This window comes from Canis aureus, chromosome 23, assembly GCF_053574225.1.
Source record: "Canis aureus isolate CA01 chromosome 23, VMU_Caureus_v.1.0, whole genome shotgun sequence".
In the NCBI taxonomy this organism is placed as follows: Eukaryota; Metazoa; Chordata; class Mammalia; order Carnivora; family Canidae; genus Canis; species Canis aureus.
Genome location: NC_135633.1, coordinates 23,548,724 through 23,572,324, shown reverse-complemented (window position 1 = coordinate 23,572,324; position 23,601 = coordinate 23,548,724). Strand labels below are relative to the sequence as shown.

The window sequence follows — 23,601 nt, the reverse complement described above, 5'->3', positions numbered from 1 at the left end:
ATCAGGGGTTTATTGGTACCCAAAATTTTTCTGCAAATTATTTAAATTCCAAGAGTTTTCATCATCTCCTTTGCTCATGGTTTTTCTCTCTTTCTGGAATTCTCCTTTTTCAACACATACCACTGTGTGGCACTTGTTCCCTTATTTAGGATATTTTAAATATGGCCTCAAATATTTCATCTCCAAGATTAGATGGGGTTTCTGCTATGGGCTGTGGCTGTGATCCTCCCAGGACCCTTTCTCATTAAACAACTCAGCTTTTGTAAGGCTAATGTGCTCTCCCACTCATCCTGCCTACATCCAGATATCATTAAGCTCTCCTGTTCTGACCACCGAATAAATAGCATCTATGGCCTCATCATCATTCTCATCATCTTTGGAGCAGACTCTGTACTCATTCTCCTCTATTATTTGAAGATTCTGATCACTGTGCAAGGCATTGCTTCCCGGGAAGAACTATTCAAGGCCCTTAACACTTGTGTGTCCCACATTTGTGCTGTGCTGCTGGTGTCTGTCCCTGTGCTGGGGGTATCCATTATCCATTGCTTTGGGAAACAGGTTCCACCCATGGTGCACACTATCATGGGTTATGTATACCTATTAATTCCTCCTGTTCTCGACCCTGTTGTATACTGTGTGGAAACCCAAGGGATATGCACCTGTATTCTGGATAATCTACTGAAATTATTGCACAGAGTACTTTAGGATCAAATGTATTTCTGGAATAATCCTTATGAAATCAACTTCTAACTTGAGCAAAGAAAATATATCAATAGAAATAGTCATATATTCACAATCTGCATGTACATATTTTTCTCGTACGGAAGTTGTTGAAAACAGTAACATTATCTTATGACTTTTTGTTTCCCTCACAACTCAAGGATGATAGATGAGAAGTATTTGTACAAATAAAGGGTCAGTTCTTAATCATCTATGTCTTCAGAAAGCCCTAGTATCCATGGAAACTAGAGGATTAGTTGGAAGATGTAGAATGCAAATTATAAGGTATCCAGTAGAATCCATGCTATCAGCTGACCCCATGTATTCTGCGATGTAACTTCTGATAATACCTTCCCTAAATGTCTCTTCCATGATTTTTTACTACTTATCTTTGAAATTACATAATTTTCCCTGCTTTCACTTTTGAGAGTTTTATATTTAGATATTACTTTACAAATGTATTATCCTATTTTACCATACACTGACCCAACTTCTTTGACATCTAATCATAAAAACACATATAAAGCCTAGAAAATGAGGCCAGAAATTAAAGAACAGACTGAATATCTGTCATTAACTGAGGTTATGGCATGTTAGGTACTATTTGTCTCACATTTTTATTTGCTAACTTTCTCCCGATGTATGAAATTATATGACTAAACTTGTATAAAAGTAGGCTCTTGACACTTAACATGTGTTGGGGAGTGTACTGCTGAGAATATTTGATAGAGGAAATATACTTTTATTTAAATAATACTCACTTTAAATAGTTTTTGCCTCCAAGGAGTCATTAAAATAATTACAAGAAACAGAAATAGCTTCTTGCATTTGCATCTTATCCTGCCAAGAATAAGGAGATATCTCATGAGCCAGTACTTCAACTTCTCAGAGGATAATCTCAAGTTTTTGTGATTTCTATGGCTTTCTTGTATCTATTGAAAGAAAACAAATAAAATTCTATAACATTATAGTTGCAAAGATTTATGGACATGAACAGGAAATTCACAGTATTTCTAAATGGTTGTATGGTAAAGAAGGAGTTTTAAATTTGACCCAGTGCCTCATGTGTGCCTGTAAACAATCTATGACAGTCTTAGACATTCTGCAAAGCCAATGGACATTTTGTCATTGTTATATTTATTTTCTCATTTGTCATTTTCATGTTTCATATCATTCCAGAACTCTTTATTTTTGGAACTCAATGCTTTTAATTTTTACCTAGGAAAGACATATTTTCTTTTTCTTTTCTTTTTTTTCTTTTTATTTTCTTTTTTAAAACTGTGCAGTATGTGAATATCTATTTCATTAAAATGGAGAACATGTATCTTTCACTGAGTAGCCACATTAACGAGAATCCCAGCTTACATGCAATCTATAAATATGTATTGAAAGAATAAATAAATAAACAGATGGTCACATATATTTGAGACATAAACCACAAAGTAGACAAAAAAAAATCAAGGCCATAATATAAACAAGGAAAATTACCTAAATCTTACGTGCAATAGAGAAAAGTAGTTGCATAGATGATATTTCCTTTGGAACAACAGGACATTTATGAATAGATATGACTCTGTGAAGTCAATGGCAAAGGTGAGGCTGACACCTATATATGGCATATATGAACATTCTAAGAGAATATCATATCATTGAACCCTGCTTTGGATGTTTCTTAGTGAAACATCTATGCTTCATAGTTTTACCATGCTTCAATTTTTTTCTGACTGATATTTAATAATTTCTCAAATCGGGCTGATGAGGTAGTTCAAGGATGTCAATAGAAGAACTTAATGATAATTTCAGATTAGTGAATTAAAATAGGTGACTTTCTGGGGTGCCTTTCAGTTTAGTCAGTTAAATGTCCAACTCTTGGTTTCCACTCAAATCTTGACCTCAGGTTGTGAGAGTTAGCCTTGCATCTCCTCATGCTCAGCATGGAGTCTGTTTGAGATTCTTTTCCTCTCTTGCTGCCCCTCCCCCTGCTCATGCACATATTTTCTCTCTCTCAAATACACATATATAATAAATCAAGTCTTTAAAAAGTAAAATAGATACAATAAAATAAAATAGATGACTTACTAAATCACTTTGAAATAAGAGAGTGTATGATTTCAGAGTTAAGGAGTACCAGAAAGTTCAATAATTAACTAGAAAATAAAAATACAAACAAACACAAATTGCATTGCTTTACAACTCTAACTACTGAATAGCATCAGAATTACCTTCCCTAAAGGAATATTCTTATCTTACTGCTATTCTCTAACCATTGCAATTTTGTCTCACTTCTCTGGGTCATCAACATTTAATGAATCAATTTTTGTTTTCCCCTCTATTAAACATATATACATAGATTCCTTTAATTAATAATGTGTATATTTCTTTAAACTTATTATGTATAATCATCACCAAAAATCATGGATAGTAATGACACAGTTACATAAACTTTTCTCTTAATTAAAGTGTTGTATCCATACACATAACATGTTATTACTTGACCACTGGAAGCTGTTGTCTTGGAATTGGGATTATATAGTAATAGGAAAGATCAAAGGAAAGAACATTACTGGAATTCCACATGAATTGCAATTAAAATTTGGGTAATCCAATAGTGGTTTCCATCATCTCTTTCTCTTATTCTCCTCTACAAATTGTATAAAGAACTTGGGAATCTGTGCTAAATCATCTTGGAATAAAACATTAATTGCAGTACCAGCTCAGGAGGGGCACTTGATGAGGGAAATAGATCTATGGAAGTGGAAGTATCAATGATTCTAAATAAAACCAAAGAATTTGTTCCCCCAGGTAAGACTAGGAAAACCAGAACTAGATACATCTGCCTAATTTGTATCTTTCAAAAATATGCTGTGAAAATATAATTACTTGCCTTATTGCTCTATACACCAGCAATAGCACTTTCTATTCCAGAAAAAAAAGTAAATACCCTCAGAAAGGTCAGAACATGTGTATAAACATTTAAAAGATGTTTCTGATGCAACATAAGGATTGATAACTATTGCTTTGAGCCCTACAATGTTCTTATGCCAAGATAAGATTTTTTTCCATTTTAAGAAAGACTAAGCAAATATACAAACCCATTGCTATAGCAAGAAGGCAATAAAAAAATTCCAGACAAATAAGTGTATCAGAAGCAAAGAAATGTGGAATTATTATATTTAAGGAAAACTTAATGGATAAAGGACTGGAAAGGGTTGGGGTTAGAAATGGAAGGGAGAAGATGGAAATGATATCTACCACACTCCAATCTAATGTGTTTATATTTACAGGGAATGTATAAAATACATGTTAATTCAAGCTGTATAGTGCCAGTAGATACCACTGTCTCCTTAGGAACTTCTTGAGATGCTCTGTTGCCTCCAATTCTGTTCTTTACTCTTTTGTTGGCAAATATGATGCCTACAAACCTAGAGCAGACAAATCAGTATGTGTTTCCATCATTTAGATTGCTGTTATTCTTGTCTTGAGGGCATGCCTACATCATAGTAGAACTGATTTTTCTGGGGAAAAGTAGGTGGAGAACTCCTTGGCGAATCTGTTTGGTCTTCACACTATAGATGATTGGATTAAGCACGGGTGGAACCAATAAGTAGATGTGAGCCATGAAGATGTGGATGAGGGGAGAGGAGTGTTTGGCAAAACGATGGACAATAGAGAGCCCAATCATCGGCACATATAGGATGAGTACAGCACAGATGTGGGATGCACATGTGTTGAGGGCCTTAAGCCTCCCCTCACATGATGCAATTCTTAATATTGAGTGCAGAATGTACATATAAGACACAAAAATACCCAGAGAGTCCATGCCCCATAGCGCACTAATAAGAACCAACCCGTATATAACATTAAACTTTGTGTCAGCACAGGCAAGACGAATCATGTCCTGGTGCAGACAATAGGAATGAGAAAGGATGTGGGAGTGGCAGAAAGGAAAGAAGGCCAACCTGGCCAAAAGTGGAATCATGGCAAAGGCACTCCTAAGCAGAGCTGCAAGTCCAATTTTAATGATAAGTCTTGGGGTGAGAATGATAGCATATCGTAGAGGGTGGCAGATAGCCACATAGCGGTCAAAGGCCATGGCCAAGAGCACAGATGATTCAGTGAAGGAGAAAGTGTGAATGAAAAACATTTGCACCACGCAGATATTGAACTGGATTTCCCGGGAAATGGACCACAACACCCTGAAGAATGATATCATTGTGGGCATGGACATGCCCATGTCAGTAAGGGAAAGCATGGCCAGGAAGTAGTACATGGGCTCATGGAGCCTGGGGTCTGTCCGAACAATATGCAGGATGGTGCAGTTACCCATTATTCCAACAAGGTAGAGGAGACAGAATGGAATGGATATCCAGTGGTGAAATTCCTCATAGCCAGGGATACCTGTGAGATAGAATGTGGAGGACAGGCTATTACTGGAGTTTAAGGTTGCCATGGAGCTCGCTGTGCAGCTAACAATCCAAATTCAGGATCCCAAGCCAGTGGGGAGGGCAATCATGAGATCAGCATCTGAGTCAGGAAAACAAAACAAAACAAATGACATGTTCTTGTTTGCACTCTTCCATGCATCCTCACATTTTTGCTCTGTCTACGTTGCATTGCTGTGCATTGTCAGTTAAGTGAAATATCCACTTTATGACCACAAGGACATTTCCTCCTGCCTCCTGGATGCAGATCCATTGACATTCTGTCTAAATACAGACAATCTTCTTCGAAAGACACTACTCAGAACAGCACACACACAAACAGTTCTAGATTACATCTTTCACTTTATAATTTCCTTCCAGAATTTTCTTGGCAAGGGCTACTGAGCTTTGTAAACTTTAGCCTCTCTCTCTTTTTTTTTTTTTTTTTTTTAAGACTCATGCAGTGATTTATACACTTGCCTTATTAGGCCTCAGCCACATAGCTTTTTCAATACTACTGAAACATTATGTGAGGTATCTTTAAAGAAAATAGAGAATCCAGAAGTGGACCCTCAACTTTATGGTCAACTAATATTTGACAAAACAGGAAAGACCATCCACTGGAAAAAAGACAGTCTCTTCAATAAATGGTGCTGGGAAAATTGGACATCTACATGCAGAAAAATGAAACTGGACCATTCTCTTACACCATACACAAAGATAAACTCAAAATGGATGAAAGATCTAAATGTGAGACAAGATTCCATCAAAATCCTAGAGGAGAACACAGGCAACACCCTTTTGGAACTTGGCCACAGTTACTTCTTGCAAGATACATCCATGAAGGCCAGAGAAGCAAAAGCAAAAATGAACTATTGGGACTTCATCAAGATAAGAAGCTTTTGCATAACAAAAGAAACAGTCAACAAAACTAAAAGACAACCTACAGAATGGGAGAGGATATTTGCAAATGACCTATCAGATAAAGGGCTAGTATCCAAGATCTCTAAAGAACTTATTAAACTCAACAGCAAAGAAACAAACAATCCAATCCTGCAATGGGCAAAAGACATGAACAGAAATCTCACAAAAGAAAAAATAGACATGGTCAACAAGCACATGAGAAAATGTTCCGCATCACTGGCCATCAGGGAAATACAAATCAAAACCACAGTGAGATACCACCTCACCCCAGTGGAATGGGGAGAATTAACAAGGCAGGAAAGAACAAATGTTGGAGAGGATGTGGAGAAAAGGGAATCCTCTTACACTGTTGGTGGGAATGTGAACTTTCCAGAGTGCAGCCACTCTGGAAAACGGTATGGAGGTTCCTCAGAGTTAAAAATAGACCTGCCCTACGACCCAGCAATTGCACTGTTGGGGATTTACCCCAAAGATACAGATGCAGTGAAATGTGGGGACACCTGCACCCCGATGTTTCTAGCAGCAATGTCCACAATAGCCACACTGTGGAAGGAGCCTTGGTGTCCATCGAAAGATGAATGGATAAAGAAGCTGTGGTCTGTGTATACAATGGAATATTCCTCAGGCATTAGAAATGACAAATACCCACCATTTACTTCGACGTGGATGAACTGGAGGGTATTATGCTGGTGAAATAAGTCAATCGGAGAAGGACAAACATTATATGGTCTCATTCAGATGGGGAATATAAAAAAATAGTGAAAGGGAATAAAGGGGAAAGGAGAAAAAATGAGTGGGAAATATCAGAAAGGGAGACAGAACATTCCCTAACTCTGGGAAACGAACTAGGGGTGGTGGAAAGGGAAGTGGGCAGGGGGTGGGGGTGGTGACCAAGTGACAGGCACTAAGGGGTGTACTTGATAGGATGAGCACTGGGTGTTACGCCATATGTTGGCAAATTGAATTCCAATAAAAAAAAAAAAGAATTCAGACAAGGATGGGTCAGCAGTACTTATTAACATAAGCAGCTCTTACCAACATATTCAAAATTATGTAAATGTAGCCAGAGGCCTGGTCTTGGACCAGCATCACCACAAGCTAAATATGGGTTAAAATAGATGTACTTGAAATAATTTAGAATTTTAGGAATTATAATAATGAACTGTGTCATTTGATATGTAATGTTCTTATTGTAATAAAATATATAATTTTAGCAAAGTATGGTTGCTTCTGACTTTAAAGATTCAGAACCTTCTTTCTTAAAGCTCAGATCTAATCCATCAATTTGAGAGTGGTACCTTCTATAAAAATGAGTAACTAAATAAATTAAGTGCTATAAGGAAAGATAGAGCAGAAATTCATGCTTCAAAGCAAAAACTAGAGAAAACAAGATAACTAGAAAGTATGGATGCCCAGAGAAAGCATCTGACCTGGATGCAAAGTCTTTCCTACTCAGAACAAATGAGAAAACATATTTCATGCCAATAGAGTCTTGTACCCCTTTTGTGGTCAAGAACAACATCTCTGAAGTACAACAGATGAGCCACCTCTCAAAATCCCAGTTGCCCATCACTTGCCAAGAATCCCTGCTCACCAAAATGCTGTTTTGAGAATTTGCAATCCAGGAGACAGCTTACTTCCCATTGCAAATAAATAAACTGGCATCTTCCTGTCTTGTAAAGTCTGCCTTGGACTTTGTGAGATTCAGATCCCCTTCAGTCTTGTCTAGTTCCATGCACATAAACTCTGACTGAGGCAGATATGTGGCTGGAATGATTAATAATCATAGTTTTCTATGCAACAGAAGACATGTAGTCCTGAAATAAATAAATAAATAAATAAATAAATAAATAAATAAATGCCAGAGATAATAAATCCAGTCTTTCTGACTACTTATATTACAATTTAATCCTGCCCACATAGTGTGGCACCTCCTGCTATTTTCTTCTATCACCAAGTCTTGCTTCTCTTGCCCTGGGCTTATCTCCCTCACCCTCCTGTCCACTTTGCACTAATTACCTTCCAAGCTCAAATTTTCCAATATGATTCCTTCTCTTCCCTGATTATCTTCCAAGATGTCATCCCTAATCCAAAAGGAAATCTGCCTTTCGTTTATCTCACTGCTAGTCAGTTCACATTATTTCTCTCACTTTATGGTGTCTGCCAAGAAGGGGTGAACCTGAGGTTTAATGGAAAACTGGAATATACCTGATCTGGAGGCCAGGCTGAAGCAGCTTTATCATTTCCACGACTTTCTATTGAGGTTTGAGGGGGCAACTGCCCTCCATCCACCTTGTTCAGACTCTTTCTCTGCTTCCACAAGCACATCCACCTCGGTAATATGCTGGTCCCAATGCTTGCTCACGTTTGGGTTGGGCAAATGGCTTATTTCCCTCTGGAATCAAAGGAGCCTCATCTGTAAACTGTAGATAAAAACAACTTGATAAGATTGTACTTATAATTAAAGGAGATCATGTGGGTAAAATACTTAGCACGGCACCTTACATATAGTGACCATTAAAACAAAATACTGATAATGGTGATGTCAGCAACGACAATAACAATATTTCTTGGAAGTGTAATGGGAGGTAGGAAGATATGAGGAGACTGTGGAGTATCCTTCCAGAGAGGAAACACCCTGAGTGGGCATCTTACAAAAGTGATCTAGGTCGGCTGAGGGGTGGGAAGTGAAGGATATCAGATTCATCTCTGTTTCTTCCAGTGAAAATTCAGTATAGCTGTAGGTATAAATTGCTTCATGTCCTTTACCTCCAAATTCTTCTGGTAATTTCAATCACTATACTTCCATAGTTTTCATTCTGTTCCTTACCAGTTTGGGAAATAAAATAAAGGTAGAGCCCAGGATAAAATGGGAAGCCTGTCCAAATAAAGGAATGAGATATTTGGGGACTATCACGAGCCTGGAATCTGAGCAGCCATGTCAGTGTTCTGAAGTTGCCACAACATATATTCACTATATTCCACAGATTCACTAGGATCTGCTCTGCCTATTATTCCACAACTCCTCATAGTGTGGCATTGGTGCATTTTGACTGCTCAATTCTTACTGCTTCTGATTCTTTTCAAATTCATTCACATGGCCTCGTGAGGCCTTCTACCATTCCTCAGAATAAGAGGGTGCAGTTTGAAGATGTAGTCGGTAAACTCAAAAATCAGAAGGAGTTATAATTTGAGGTTTAGCCTCCTGAGTCACAACTATGTCATATTGGAAAGCACTGATACTTGGGCTTCTAAGGGACTTTGAAGGTTATCTGATACAGTCCCAATCACATTCTGGAATCCTCATTCTGTCACGTCACAAAAATAATCCTTCACCGCTGGAAGCATCACATCCCACCCATGGACACACAGACCACCCACCATAGAGATCTGGAGTATCCTTGGGAAGTCCAATCTGAAAAGTCTGACTGAATCTGGCTTGAAAGCTATAGGAATGAGCATGAAGGCATTTTGGTGAAAACCATGTCCTATGATGACCTGAGAACTTTTCCCTTCTTGAACATTCTCCTGGTTCTTCTCACACTCTTGAGTGTCCACTCTCCTCCCTGTTGTGTCTCACGTCCCCATCTGTGTTTTCCTCTTACGCCCACTTTTCTTGTCTCCAGTCCTCACCTACCTGGTAGGCTAGTTCCTCTGGCCACCGAAGACCATTCTAATTCTCTGAGCAAGAAGGATCAGTTCATAAGTCTTCCCCCAGTCCTTTGAGATATGAGGCTCCAGGATAAATGCAGGACAGTGTGTGTAACCCTGTCAGTGCCACTGACACTGTTTGTCAGTTTGGGCTCTCTCCACCATTTAGGCTACATCTGGGTGTAGCAGTTTGGGTATACGGGGCCAAGAAGACTATTGAGATTTTCTAATGCTTATTGCCTCTATGTGTGGAACCAATGAGTTAGTGCAAAGTAATATGAAATATTACTTTGTATCCAGAATATGATAGGGCAGTAAAGAATTTTGGATATGTTGTAGTTTGGAGGGGATTTATAAGGACTTACATTGGAGAGGGACATAAATCTGTGCCCTAAGAGCTGGAAATGACTCCAGTTAAGCTCTATTATTAGACACTTGATAAAAATAAGATTCAGTTATGTGTCTGCCTCTCTTAAAATCATACAACAGGGGTTTTTGAAAATTCATGTTTCTGTCACTCAATTTTCCTGTGAACCTAAATCTGCTATAAAAATAAAATGCATTTCAAGTACCACATACCAAACAATAAAACCAACATCATCACTCAGATCGGATTGGCTATGGTGGTACTATTTTCACTATGCCATAGATTTCTCCCTGATGAAACAGATAATATGTTTAATATGACTAAAAATAGAATTTTTTACTCAAGTTTTAAAACTCTTACTTTGTCAACAATACTGACTCTTCAATGTCTATTGGTGATTGAACTATGCAGCAGGGTTGCATGTACACTAATGAGTACTCAAAATCTCTAATTGGAATGGGAATTTCAAATATATTGCAATTCCTGGTTAGTACAGGAACTACTTTAAAATGTGGTTCCCTATGAATATCAACCCTGGTGTTGATTTTGACAACATTGTTCTAATTATAATGCCTTACATCTCCAAACAAACAAAAGTCTGGGATGGGATGGATTCCCACGGATTCTATCAGACATTTAAAGAAGAGTTATTAGCTATTCTCCTCAAAGTGTTTCAAAAAGTAGAAATGAAAAGAAAGCTTCCAAACACAATTTGTGGAGCCAGCATTACCTTGATTCCTAAACCAAAGACCCCACTGAAAAGGAGAATTATCGGCCAATATCCCTGATGAGAATGAATGCAAAAATTATCAGTAAAATACTGCAAATAAAATTCAAGTGTGCATTAAAGGAATTATTAACCACTATCGAGTGGGGTTTATTCCTGCCTACAAGGGTGGTTCAGTATTCACAAATCAATCAACATGATATACCACGTTAATAAAATAAAACCTAAGAGCCATATGATCCTGTCAAAATTGCAGAAGAAGCATGTGACAAAATACTGCATCCTTTCTTGATAACAACCCTTGACAAAGTAGGGATAGATGGAACATACCTGAACATCGTAAAGACCATATATGAAAATTCCACAGCTATTCTCGTCATCAGTGGACAAATACTGAGAACCTTTGTCCTACATTCAGAAGAAAGACAAAGATGTCTACTCTCATCATTGTCTATACTACCTAAAAGTAATCTACACATTTAATACAATCCCTATCAAAGTACCACTAGTATTTTTCACAAAGTTGGAACAAACAATCATTAAATTTGTATGAATCACAAAAGACCCCAAATAGCCAAAGCATCTCTGAAAAAGGAAAAACAAAACTGAAGGCATCATGATTCTGGATTTCAATTTATATTACAAACCTGTAGCGATCAAGACAGTATAGTACTGGCACAAAGACAGACACATAAATCAATGGAACAGAATAGAGAACCCAGAAATGACCCCACAACTATAGAGTCAACTAATCATGTGGCCAGACACATGAAAAGATGCTCAACCTCACTCATCATCAGGAAAATACAAATCAAAAGCACCATGAGATACCACCTCACACCTAGAATGTGAATGGCTAAAATTAATAACACAAGGAACGACAGGTATTGGCGAGGATGCAGAGAAAGGAGAACCCTCTTGCACTGAGAGGGTGAGAATTAGTGAGAATGCAAACTGGTGCAGCCACCTTGGAGAACAGTTTGGAGGCTCCTCAAAAAGTTAAAAATAGAACAACCATATGATCTAGCAATTGCCCTAGTAGGTATTTACCCAAAGAATACAAAAATACAGATTCAAAGGGGTACATTCACCCTGATGGTTGCAGCAGCATTATCAACAATACCCAAACAATGGAGAGAGCCCAAATGTCCATCAACTGGTGAATGGATAAAGATGGGCTACACACACACACACACACACACACACACACACACACACTGTAGTATTATTCATCCATCAACAAGAATGAACTAGCTATTTGAAACAATATGGATGGAGCTAGTATATTATGCTAAGTGAAATACGTCAGGGAAAAACAGATATCATATGATCTTCACTCGTGTGGTATTTAGAAAAGAAAACAGATGAACATATAGGAAGGGGGAAAAGAAAAAAAGAGAGGGAGAGGGAAACAAGCCATAAGAAATTCTTAACCATGGAAAACAAACTGAGGGTTGATGGAGGGAGGTGGGTGGAGGATAGGCTAGGTGGGTGATGGGTATTAAAGAGGGGAGGGCACTTGTTAGGAGCACTGAGTGTTGTATGTAAGTGATGAATCACTGAATTCTACTCCAGAAACCAATATTGCACTGTATGTTAACCAAATGAAATTTAAATTAAAAAATAAAAAAGAGGGGCACCTGGGTGGCTCAGTGGTTGAGGATCTGCCTTTGGTTCAGGTTGTGATCCTGGGGTCCTGGGATTGAATCCCCCATCAGGCTCCCTGTGAGGAGCCTGTGTCTCTGCCTCTCTCTGTGTGTCTCTCATGAATAAGTAAATAAAATCTTTAAAAAACAATAAAAAATAGAAAGAAAGAAAGATAATACCTAACAACTTTGTCATGTGTTCACTGAACTCAAATGTTGTCTATTGCAAAAATATCACAATTTACTAATCTTCATGCACGCCTATATTTAATACTTTCAATTGAGAACATGCTTTTTCAGAAGTTGGTCTCCTCAGTGTAAGTAATAGTCTTCCTATAGAAAATGTACTCAATTACTCAAGAAATCTTCCATCCACTGATAGTCTACAAAAATGTGAGATTATTTATACCTTAACAATAGGAAATCACATTTCTATTTCTCACATTTCTATCTTCAAATGTCTTAAGGAATTGCCAGACAATTGACCTGGACTTAATGCCTTCCCTGGCACTGGATACCTCTTAATTCTCTTATATTTTCATTTCTTTAATATTAACTTAAATCACTTTGCTATCATATAAGTTTGATATAATCAAGAATCCAAATTAAAGGGTTTTCGTTAGTCAGTGCATTCATATTCTTGCCATATGGTCTCTATATTCCACAGGTATACAACAGAAAGAAATGAGAAAACAATTTTACTTTCCACTTCCAACATCTTTGACAACCTTAAGTTATAAGTTCACTATGATGGGGAGAATGTGATGGGCAGATATCCACATTTAGAGCTATGGATAAAGCACTACCTAGATCACCAGCCTTAGAGAGGATATAAAAATGAAAGCCAGAGTAGTTTCTGTGAGAAAGGCATGTTTAGTCTATTTCCCAGATCTATCCTGTTTTGTGTCCTGACCATAATGGATTGCGTGAATGACTTCTTTCATTCTCTGGCTTCTGTTTTGACTTGGTTAGTGATGGGAGCTGGAAACAGGAATACAGAAGAACATACAGTTGAGGTGTTTACTCTCCTGGGTTCCCACCAACTCCCCATAATGGCTGCATCTCTCTATAAAAAGGATAAGTGCATGTCAAATGTCCTTTCCACAAGATACTTTTTCTGAGTTCAGGTAAATTCTTTTTTCCTTTGCCAAATTGGGACTAGTGATGGTAGCAAACTATTCATCTGGAAAACTATAAATACATAGATACAGCTAAAAATATAAATATAAACCTTCTTAATTTTCCTTAATCTTGCCTACATATTTCATTGACTCCTGACCCCTTCATCGAATTCTTGAAATTAACCAGTTTGAGTGTGGCATCTCTTTACTAACAATTCCTTAATTAATCCAAAGAAGAAATGTCTACCTCATATACATGTATACATCTCTGTCACTTTCCATCTCTTGTGTTTATCACCATGACTATCACTATTTGGAAGTGTATTACATGTTGAAATTTTAATATGCATAATACTTTTCTTCATTGTTTTTTACAAGAAACTTAATATTCATTTTTTGGTTAATCATGTACAAAATATTTTTTTCAAAACCTTAGAGAAGCCAGTTGTTCAAGTATAAGAGAGAAAACTTCAGATAAATCATTGCATATTTATTTTTCTTATATACATCAGTTAGAGAAAGCTAGCACTGAGAAAAGATAAAAGCAGATGACAGATGGAAGAAAATACCAGCAATCAGAGCCTCATTGTCCCTGTGGTACTAGAATGAAAAAGAATTAGTACAGATTCTCTTTGAATGCTCTTTCTTATTGCTCATCTACATTTCTATTCTTCCATTGGAGTGTACACTTTAAGTTTCAATATTGAAAATTTGTTTCCTCTTATTTCTTACAGAATTAGGTGAGATAGCAAGAGTCTACCACAGTTTTTGGCATCTCTCTTCCTTCCTATTTTGTTTAAAGTTCTTAAGACATTTTTCCTCATAGGAGTGTACACTGACCAGGGGTATATTTATATATTTTTTACTGCCTTTCAGGGTAAGTATACAGCCCTGTGAGTGTGAAGTGTTGATTAGTCTGGTGAAAATTAACCCAATGCATTCATCACCCAAGCTTTTTCGGATACTGATTCCAACAGAAGTAAAGGAAACAAAGAAATGCAATCTTATTATTTATTCTATATCTAAACTGAAACAGCTATTTTATTATGATTTGGCTCAAAGTCTGTGAGAATAAGGTCTACTTTGCTTCATTGGAAAGAAAATGTACCTAGTTGCTGGTGCCCAGTCTGCTATATATTACCTCTGTCAACTTTGTATAGCTAACTTCTGTAAGTCTTATTTTTAACATGGAAAATTTGGCTTCTTTTGAAACCTGAGCAAAAAAAATCTCCATAGATGTTTTGGGTAAAATGAATTTCCTCTTTCTAAAGCTCTTTGTACCAGGATTTTGAGATACTTTAAAGCTAGAAAGTAATGATAGAAGAAATTACAATATTTTTCTTATAGATAAATGTAAAATTTATTAACTATAACATACTCAATATGCACCAAATGTGTCCAAGAAATTCTAAACTGGTTATCTTCAGAATGAAGGTCATGGATGCAAAGGTCAAAATTAGAGAGAATCTTATCCCTTCCAAGTGTGAGAAAACCCAACCTTTTTGGGTGCTAATATCCTTAGAAAACCTTGACGAATCTGCTTTGTCTTGATGCTATAAATAATTGGATTAAGTACTGGTGGAATTAGCAGGTAAATATTAGCCATGGTTATATGGACAATGGGAGAGGAGTGTTTTGCGAAACGATGCACCAAGGATAGCCCTATCATGGGCACATATAGAATGAGCACAGCACAAATGTGGGAAGCACATGTGTTGAGAGCTTTGAGCTTCCCTCCCTGGGATGCAATGCCTAGGACAGAATGGAAGATGAAAGCATAAGATAACAAAATTCCTAGAGAATCTACACCCCAATAAAATGCAATGACAAACAAGCCATATAAAATGTTGAATGAGATATCAGCACAGGCCAAATGGATGACTTCTTGATGCAAGCAGAAAGAGTGGTAGAGGATATGGGAATGACAGAAGGAAAATGTAGGAATACGAACAAGAACAACAGGGAGGACAATGGAGCATCTGAATATAATGAAGACCCCTATATAGATAATGCGTTGTGGGGTGAGTTTGCTGGAATACCTCAAAGGATGGCAAATGGCAACATACCGGTCAAAAGCCATGGCTAGAAGCACAGCTGACTCCATCAGAGAAAAAGTATGAATAAAATACATTTGGGCCACACAAGCATTCACCTCAATCTCCCTGGCATCAAACCAGAAGATTTTTAATACCGTGGGCAGGGTAGAAAAGGACATGCCCATGTCCGTAAGGGACAGCATGGCCAGGAAGTAGTACATGGGCTTGTGGAGACTCTTGTCTGTGCGGATGATGTAAAGGATTGTGCAGTTGCCCACTACTCCAATCAGGTAGCACATGCAAAAAGGGATGGAAATAAGGTGATTTATATTCTCATAGCCAGGAATCCCAGTGAGGTAAAACAAAACAGACTGTTCAGTACTGGAGTTAGAGCCTGTCATGAGTCTGTCCCATGTAGCCATTTTCCTACGGTAAAAATGTAGGCTCCTAGAAGGAAGAAAAATACACAATATTGAGAAAACAGCAACTTACATTTCTAAGTTAGGTGTTTTCTTAATTCTTATTGCTTTGTAGAGACATTATACAGTTTGGAAAAATGATTTTGAAAAATTAGCCACACACACCACCTTCTTTTAATGTATTACTTTTTAACCTTTTAAGTGGATTATGGTTATTTTGTATTTTTTTAATCAATCATTTATTCTATTGATTCTGGATTTTGAGTCATTCACAGGATTCTCTTCCTTCCTCTAAATTTATAATACATTCTCCTATCTTTTCTACTAATATTTTGATAGGTTGGTTTGTTTCTATTTACTTTTAGATTCATTGTTTACTTGCCATTTATTTTTGTGTATGACATTAAGTAAGGGTATTTCCCAAGCCCCTGACCTACCCATGTTAAGCATTTATTTTCCTCTGACATGGACACTTGATGGAAACATTCTAGAAGGAATGTCAGAAAAAGCTTAGACAATAAATACATAGAGTTAGCTATCTCCAATGGAAAAAAACCCACAAGACTAATTGAATCCTTTCATAAAATATGAATGGATATTTCATAAAATATGAATGGATATGACTTCAAAAACATTGTATATGTAGTGAGTGTGGTTACCAATTAGAGAGGGAAATAAATAAGCCTTCAAACTGGTTTAAATGGGAACCAGAATCCCACAAGGATCTGAAGGTAAATAACATTTACCTCATTTAGTCAGTCATGGGTATTTGGGGTTTGCTTTCCATTTCATATTCTCCACCAAGTTCTTGTGTACTTGTACTGCAGTCAGGCCAGAGTTTTACTTAAGGGAATTGTTAACATTTTTTCCTCTGATGCAGTGGATTTGTGAGCCAATCAGCCTTGCTGATCCTGGACACTCTCTTTTGGTGTGATTGGAAATCGCAACTGTTTTTCTTTTTTAATTTTTTTTTATTTATGATAGTCACAGAGAGAGAGAGAGGCAGAGACACAGGCAGAGGGAGAAGCAGGCTCCATGCACCGGGAGCCCGACGTGGGATTCGATCCCGGGTCTCCAGGATCGTGCCCTGGGCCAAAGGCAGGCGCTAAACCGCTGCGCCACCCAGGGATCCCCGCAACTGTTTTTCCAATGCTCCTGTATGTGGACATGGCCTTAGGCCATTTCTGACAGAATCAAGAAAAATACCAGCAATCACAGTCTCACTGTCTTTATGGTCTTAGAATGAAGTTAGTATCCCCCACATCCCCACACTGTGATTCAGTGGTCCATTATAATTGCAGCAATCTGGTGCCATTCTCCTAATTTTCTTGTTTTTGCTTCTTTGCTCGTTCAGTTTTTTTTTTTTTAAATTTTCCTTCTTTCTTTCTTTTTTTTTTTTTTAATGATAGTCACAGAGAGAGAGAGAGGCAGAGTCATAGGCAGAGGGAGAAGCAGGCTCCATGCACCGGGAGCCCGACGTGGGATTCGATCCCGGGACTCCAGGATCGCGCCGTGGGGCCAAAGGCAGGCGCCAAACTGCTGCGCCACCCAGGGATCCCTGCTCGTTCAGTTTTAATGTATTTCAGTTACAAAGTGAAAAAACCCTATCTCATAGTATGGTACAGATAATTACACTAAATAATGTATGAAAGTGCCAATCCCAGTCCTCTTTCAGTTTGAATTTTTACATTTTAATGATAATATTTGTAAAATATTAGATATTTGTAAAATATCTCCAATGACATCAAAAGAGAGGCATGTTATAGATAAGGAGACTGAGGCTTAGAGACTGAAGTGGTTTTTCTGAAGTCACACAGGCACAAGAATAGCTTTCATAAATATCAGTTTCAGGGCTCTGCTCACGTAGATGGTGATTTCCCAGAATAGTGGCTGCTTCCCCAGTCTGCTTACTATGGCCATGTGACTAGCTTGGTCAACATTTGAGCTCTGGTCTATCACCACATGCAGTTCCTAGTGCCAAAGCAAAGTTAAAACAAACAATAAATTCAGTTCCTTCAGATACTTCACTGGTTCAATATCTTACCCATCTATACTTTCTGTCACAACACAGGATATGTGTGTTACTAAAGCCCTGGTGGCTTAACCACCTATACCTATTCTTCATAATGCAATGATTCTTTCACCTGAGTAATTTGGCTATGAATGGAGATCTCTACGTAAAGGAAAGACATATCATTATATAATTCCTTAAATTGATTCATGAATTATAATCATATCCCAATATTCAAGAATACTTTTAGACTCCTTAAATTATTTATATATGTATTATGTTTGAACCACTAAATATTTATATGATATCAACAGAGACTGTGATACACATAAGTAGCCTGAGGTTCAGAAATGTTACAAAGCAAACACAAGAATCATTAGAATTAGGGCCACCTCAATGGCTCAGTCAGTTAAGTTCCTGACTCTTAATTTTGGCTCATGTCATGATATCAGGGCTGTGATATGGAGCCCCACTCCATGCCTAGCATGAAGCCTGCTTACGATTTTGGTTTATGTATACAATGGAATATTACTCAGCCATTAGAAATGACAAATACCCACCATTTGCCTTGACGTGGATGGAGCTGGAGGGTATTATGCTGAGTGAAATAAGTCAGTTGGAGAAGGACAAACATTATATGGTCTCATTCATTTGGGGAATATAAAAAAATAGTGAAAGGGAATAAAGGGGAAAGAAGAAAAAATGAGTGGGGAAATATCAAGGAGGGAGACAGAACATGGTAGGGACTCCTAACTCTGGGAGATGGACTGGGGGTGGTGGAGGGGGAGGTGGGCAGGGGATGGGGGTGGCTGGGTGGCAGGCACTGAGGGGGGCGCATGATGGGATGAGCACTGGGTGTTATTCTATGTGTTAGCAAATTGAACACCAACAAAAATTAAATTTATATATATATATATAAAGACATCTTAAAAAAAAGATTTTCTCTCTGTCTCCCTTTGCCCTGACCTCCTGCTCAGATTTTCTTCCTCTTAAAAATAGATGATAAATAGATAGATGATAGATAGATAGATGATAGATAGATATAAATAATCATTAGAATTAGAATCTAAGCCCCTGCTTCTAAAGGTTCTGTAACTGCTACTGAAGCATTTTAACTATTTCAGAGAGTTGTCTCAATTCTGTACTATGATGACCTTTAGTCACACACTAGGAATTAGAGTGATGGATATAATTCACAAAGAGCCCTTCCCACTCAGAGTGCAGAACATGTTTACGAGGCTTCCCTAATACCCTTGTCCTTTCTTGCAAACACCTCCAACACCTGAGCATGTGTTGTTTTCTTACCTTTCTTTACTATTTTACCCAAAAGGTAGGTCTAGAAGAAAATTGAGGGAGGCAGGTCTTGAAAGAAAGGTTTTGTTGGGCAGAGAAAAGAGTTAAGTGGGGAGACCTATGAGAATCTCCAAGAGTGGGGATATAGAAAACAGTATACTAGATATCTCTGCTTGTGTGTCTAAAAGGCAGAGATCACATGGCCATGAAAGAATTCTTGATAATTGCCTTAATAGTTCCATTTTAGTAAATGTAACTCATGCTGTGTAGTTAATAATATGCAAAACCTAGGCATTATGCTTGATTATTCAAACCTTTTACTCCTATTCACTCAATGATGTGTCCTCTTACTTCTATACCCAAAGTATTTAACTAATTCACTTCTGCTCTTTATCTCTGTCATGATTTCTCTTCTAAACTGTTTTACAAGCCATTTAACTCATCTGATTCTTACTTTTTTGTGTGTCATTCCTTTAAGTCAATTTTTCTTATAGCAAAAAATTTTGAAAGACACAGGCAAGGTAAATCATTCCTGTGTTTAAAATGTGTTAACTACTGCCTACTGATCTCAGGATGAAAGGAAAGCTATTGTCATTACTAATAAGATCCTTCTTTCCAGTATATGGGGAAAAGGAGGTGGATTTACACATGTGATTTTACCCCTACTCCTCTTCCTCTTTACCTTTGTGCTCAAATCCCCCAGAGTGCCTCTCAGAAAGCTTTACTATTTCTGACCTCAAAACATATTATTGTTACCCTTGTTCACCAAACTACAAACATTGTTTCCCTCTGTTTGTATAATAATCCAAGTTTCCTTCTCATAATTCTGTTCAAATATTCTGTCCACTTATCTAAAATACTTAAACATATCTTGCATTACTGTGCCACGTTATGCATTTTTCCAACAAAATCCACTCTTTTCACTTTTTCTAAATTCTTATTTCCACTTTCCTACAATCTCTTCTTTACCCTACATTTTATTCCCTCTTTTCCATTGAAAAATTGTTTTTCCTCCAAGCCTAGCCCTCCTCCCCCATAACAGACTTACTTGAGTCTATAGCCACTTCTATTTCCCCATGATAATGAACTTCTGTTGCTTTGCTTTCTCGCTCATAGAGTGCTTCAGTTGGAGATAGTGTTTTCTAAAGGGCATAGGAAGTTGCCAGTTTATCTATCTGAGGCAAAAGAAGCTTTAAAGTTTTCCTGGTTATATAGGGTTCCTGGAAGCTTGTGGGAACCATAGCCACTAATGCTACTTAAGTAGGAACATATGGGCCTGAGGGATGAATGTTCTCAGGATGAGACAGTGGGGATTTCCGCAGGAACAGAGGATGCCTAAGGGAGACTCAGGTGGACAAATTCAAGGAAACTTTGTATCTCTGATGGCTGGCTGAGCTTAGATACATGGCAGGAGTGGATGGGTTCCAACTGGTTAAAGCCTTTAGTACAATAAAGGGTCTATGGATCCTAAGATTGCACAATTGCCCCTGTTTTGCAAACAGCACATCTCTACCCTGTTATACCTTGGGACTAGACTGCAGCTTCATGAATGGGTGTCTCTGCTTAGTTCAGTCCATTAGAGGAAGGCCAGGGAAGGAATTGGTGAGAGAGTAGATGTAGGAGTCCCATATTCTGAACAAACTTTAGAAATCTATGATATTTGAACAATGTTTCATGCTGCTCACAGCAGTGTTAAATGCAGTATGTCATTTTACATTTACAAAACCCTGTGGAGTACTCATCTTTTAAGTTGACTCTTCTGAAACTTAACTACTAATAGCTTAGTTACTACTGACTTAACAATAGGTAATTATATGACTTCTTAGTTTACATGTTAATGTAAAGATTACAAATTTGTAATTATTCTTGGGTTCAAATTGCAGTATAATTAATTCATACTGAAATAGTTTTAGGCAAATGAACATTTTTAGCTTGCTTTCTTAACTGTGTCATGGTATGATTACATACCCATGAAATTCCTTAAGTATTAAATGGGAAATGGCAAACAGTATGGAGGTTCCTAAAAAAATATAAAAATAGAATTACAATATGATCCAGTAATTCCACTACTAGGTATTTACACAAAGAATACAAAAACACTAATTCAAAAAAATATATACACCTTTATGTTTATTGAATCATTATGTACAATAGCCCAATTATGGAAGGAGCTCAAGTGTCCATTGATAGATTAATAAATAAAGAAGATATGAAGAATATATATATATATGAATAATACCAGCCAAAAAAATGATATATTGGCATTTGCAACAACCTGAATGGATATAGAGAACATAAGCTAAGTAAAATGACTCATTTGGAGAAAGAAAATTACCATATGTTTTCACTTGTGTGGAATTTAAGAAACAAAAGGGGAGAGGAGCAAAACAAAACACAGGCTCTTAACTACAGAGATTAAATTGATTATTACTAGAGGGGGAGTGGGTTGGGGGATGGAGAAATAGGTGAAGGAGATTAAGTAAGAGTATACTTATCAAGATAAGTACTTAATAATGTATAGAGTTCTTGAATCACTATATTGCACACCTGAAACTAATATAATACTGTATGTTAACTCTCCTGGAATTAAATTAAAAAATAAAATAAAAAATAAAAAAAGAATTAAAAGGGATAATGCCTGCGATGCAACTCACATAGCCTTCATGGATGTTCAATACATGTTTGTTTGTACTAATTTATGTATTTACTATAAAGAGATAGAAGATGTAGATTTAACCAGAAGATATTATGGGCCATTTATTTTATTATTCTTGGAAAGAAGATGTGAGTTTCCTCTGTTCCCTTTTCTCCATTCTGTAGTTAAATAAGGAGCAAAATGTTGACAGAATTCAATTCTATTGGAGACTGATCCCTGGTTATGTCTGAAAGATTTAATATTATAATCAGGAAACTGCACTACAGTATTTTGGAGATAACTGTGGGCTCTAATAAATTGATGACAATTCACTGCTTGTCTCAAATTTCTGTTGAAATTATTTACTGGAAAAATAATAACACCCCCTTACTTTCTTTTTGCTTCTTTTTCTTCATTCACTGGAATGACAGCAAATGTATGAAAAGACATGGTCTCTTCTAAGGAACAATATGAACTGAGGTAAAAGCTCATATATTGTGAGTAAATGCACTAGGAAAGGGTTAGTTAGGAAGAAAAAGTCTCAGATGTGGACCAGCTCCTTTGTGGAATTTTTTTTTAAGATTTTTAATTTATTTATTAGGGAGGAAGAGAGAGAGAGAGAGAGAGAGAAAGAGAGAGGCAGAGACATAGGCAGAGGGAGAAGCAGGCTCAATGCAGGGAGCCCCATGTGGGACTCGATCCTGGGTCTCCAGGATCACACCCTGGGTGGAAGGCAGCGCTAAACCACTGGACCACCGGGGCTGCCCTGTGGCATTTTTTAAAAGAAAATTTTCAGCCAGCATCCATAATCAAATTAATGATGCATGTACCGAATAATCCCCATCCATCCTCTCTCATACACAAATGCAAATAAACTATTGTATCATTGGAACAATTTATCAAACCTTTAAGAATGTAGTCTCTGGAGTCAGTGTGTGGATCTATCACTTGACAGCTGTCCATCCTTACATAAGTTACTTAAATCTACATTGATTGGAGTTAAAATTTGTGTGGGTTAATACATGAAATGTTCTCAGAAAAATAGCTTATTCAGAGTAAACATTTAGGAATGACACCTTATTACATAATTTCCCAATAATATGGTTTCCCTGTATTCTAGTGTCCCAATATTTATCATGATTCAGAAATGTTATTCTCTAGACACTCCCTAGCTCCTTGACCCACACACATCCAGCTGCTTTCATGTTCGAAAGAGAATATTCATGCCCAGGGAACTTGAAGGCCTATGACCACAGTAAGCAGAAATTCTGGTCATGAAACTTCAACGACAGAGTAAGTGGACCACTGCAACATAATATTAATGCCCAGTCTTCTATACACATTCCGATATGTTTCAGTGGCCACTGATTTAAGGGTTATTTTTTCTGATCACAAGACTCTATAATTTTCGAGTCTATAATAGGGATGAGGTAGGCAGAATAGGGAAGTACTTGGATGTTTGCAAGAGTAACAAAAAATGGGGAGCTGTTTGACACCTGGCAGTTTGTGGCAATTAAGCAAACCTGTGATAGCTCCATGGTTTCTCATGACCACAAGCATCCTGCTGCTGTTGCTTAACTGCAGCATGCACGTGTACAAGAAGCCAGTTACCTTTCAAATGACTGAGAAT

The 23,601-nt window shown here is 37.4% G+C and overlaps 2 protein-coding genes across 4 annotated transcripts; both read right to left on the bottom strand.

The window, feature by feature from the left end:
• Positions 1-1,482: 1,482 nt before the first annotated feature.
• Positions 1,483-9,305, bottom strand: LOC144295415 (olfactory receptor 51L1-like). 3 transcript variants are annotated; one of them, XR_013362613.1, is made up of 4 exons: positions 8,835-9,017; positions 8,274-8,488; positions 7,660-7,882; positions 1,483-1,652 (listed from the first exon to the last, which is right to left on the bottom strand). XR_013362613.1 is itself a non-coding variant. In XM_077867808.1 (4 exons), the coding sequence occupies exon 4, from the start codon at positions 5,168-5,170 to the stop codon at positions 4,211-4,213; it is 960 nt and encodes a 319-aa protein (XP_077723934.1). In that variant the 5' UTR covers positions 5,171-5,244; positions 7,660-7,882; positions 8,274-8,488; positions 8,896-9,305; the 3' UTR covers positions 3,832-4,210. The 3 variants fall into 3 exon arrangements, 2 of the variants coding, with proteins under 2 accessions (XP_077723934.1, XP_077723933.1); XM_077867808.1 differs by lacking the exon at positions 1,483-1,652 and adding an exon at positions 3,832-5,244 and having other exon boundaries at positions 8,896-9,305; XM_077867807.1 differs by lacking the exon at positions 1,483-1,652 and adding an exon at positions 3,832-5,244 and having other exon boundaries at positions 8,835-9,299.
• A 5,740-nt stretch (positions 9,306-15,045) lies between these two features.
• Positions 15,046-16,014, bottom strand: LOC144295161 (olfactory receptor 51G2-like). The gene has a single exon (XM_077867615.1). It carries the CDS (start codon positions 16,012-16,014, stop codon positions 15,046-15,048), a length of 969 nt encoding a protein of 322 aa, XP_077723741.1.
• Between the last annotated feature and the right edge of the window lie 7,587 nt (positions 16,015-23,601).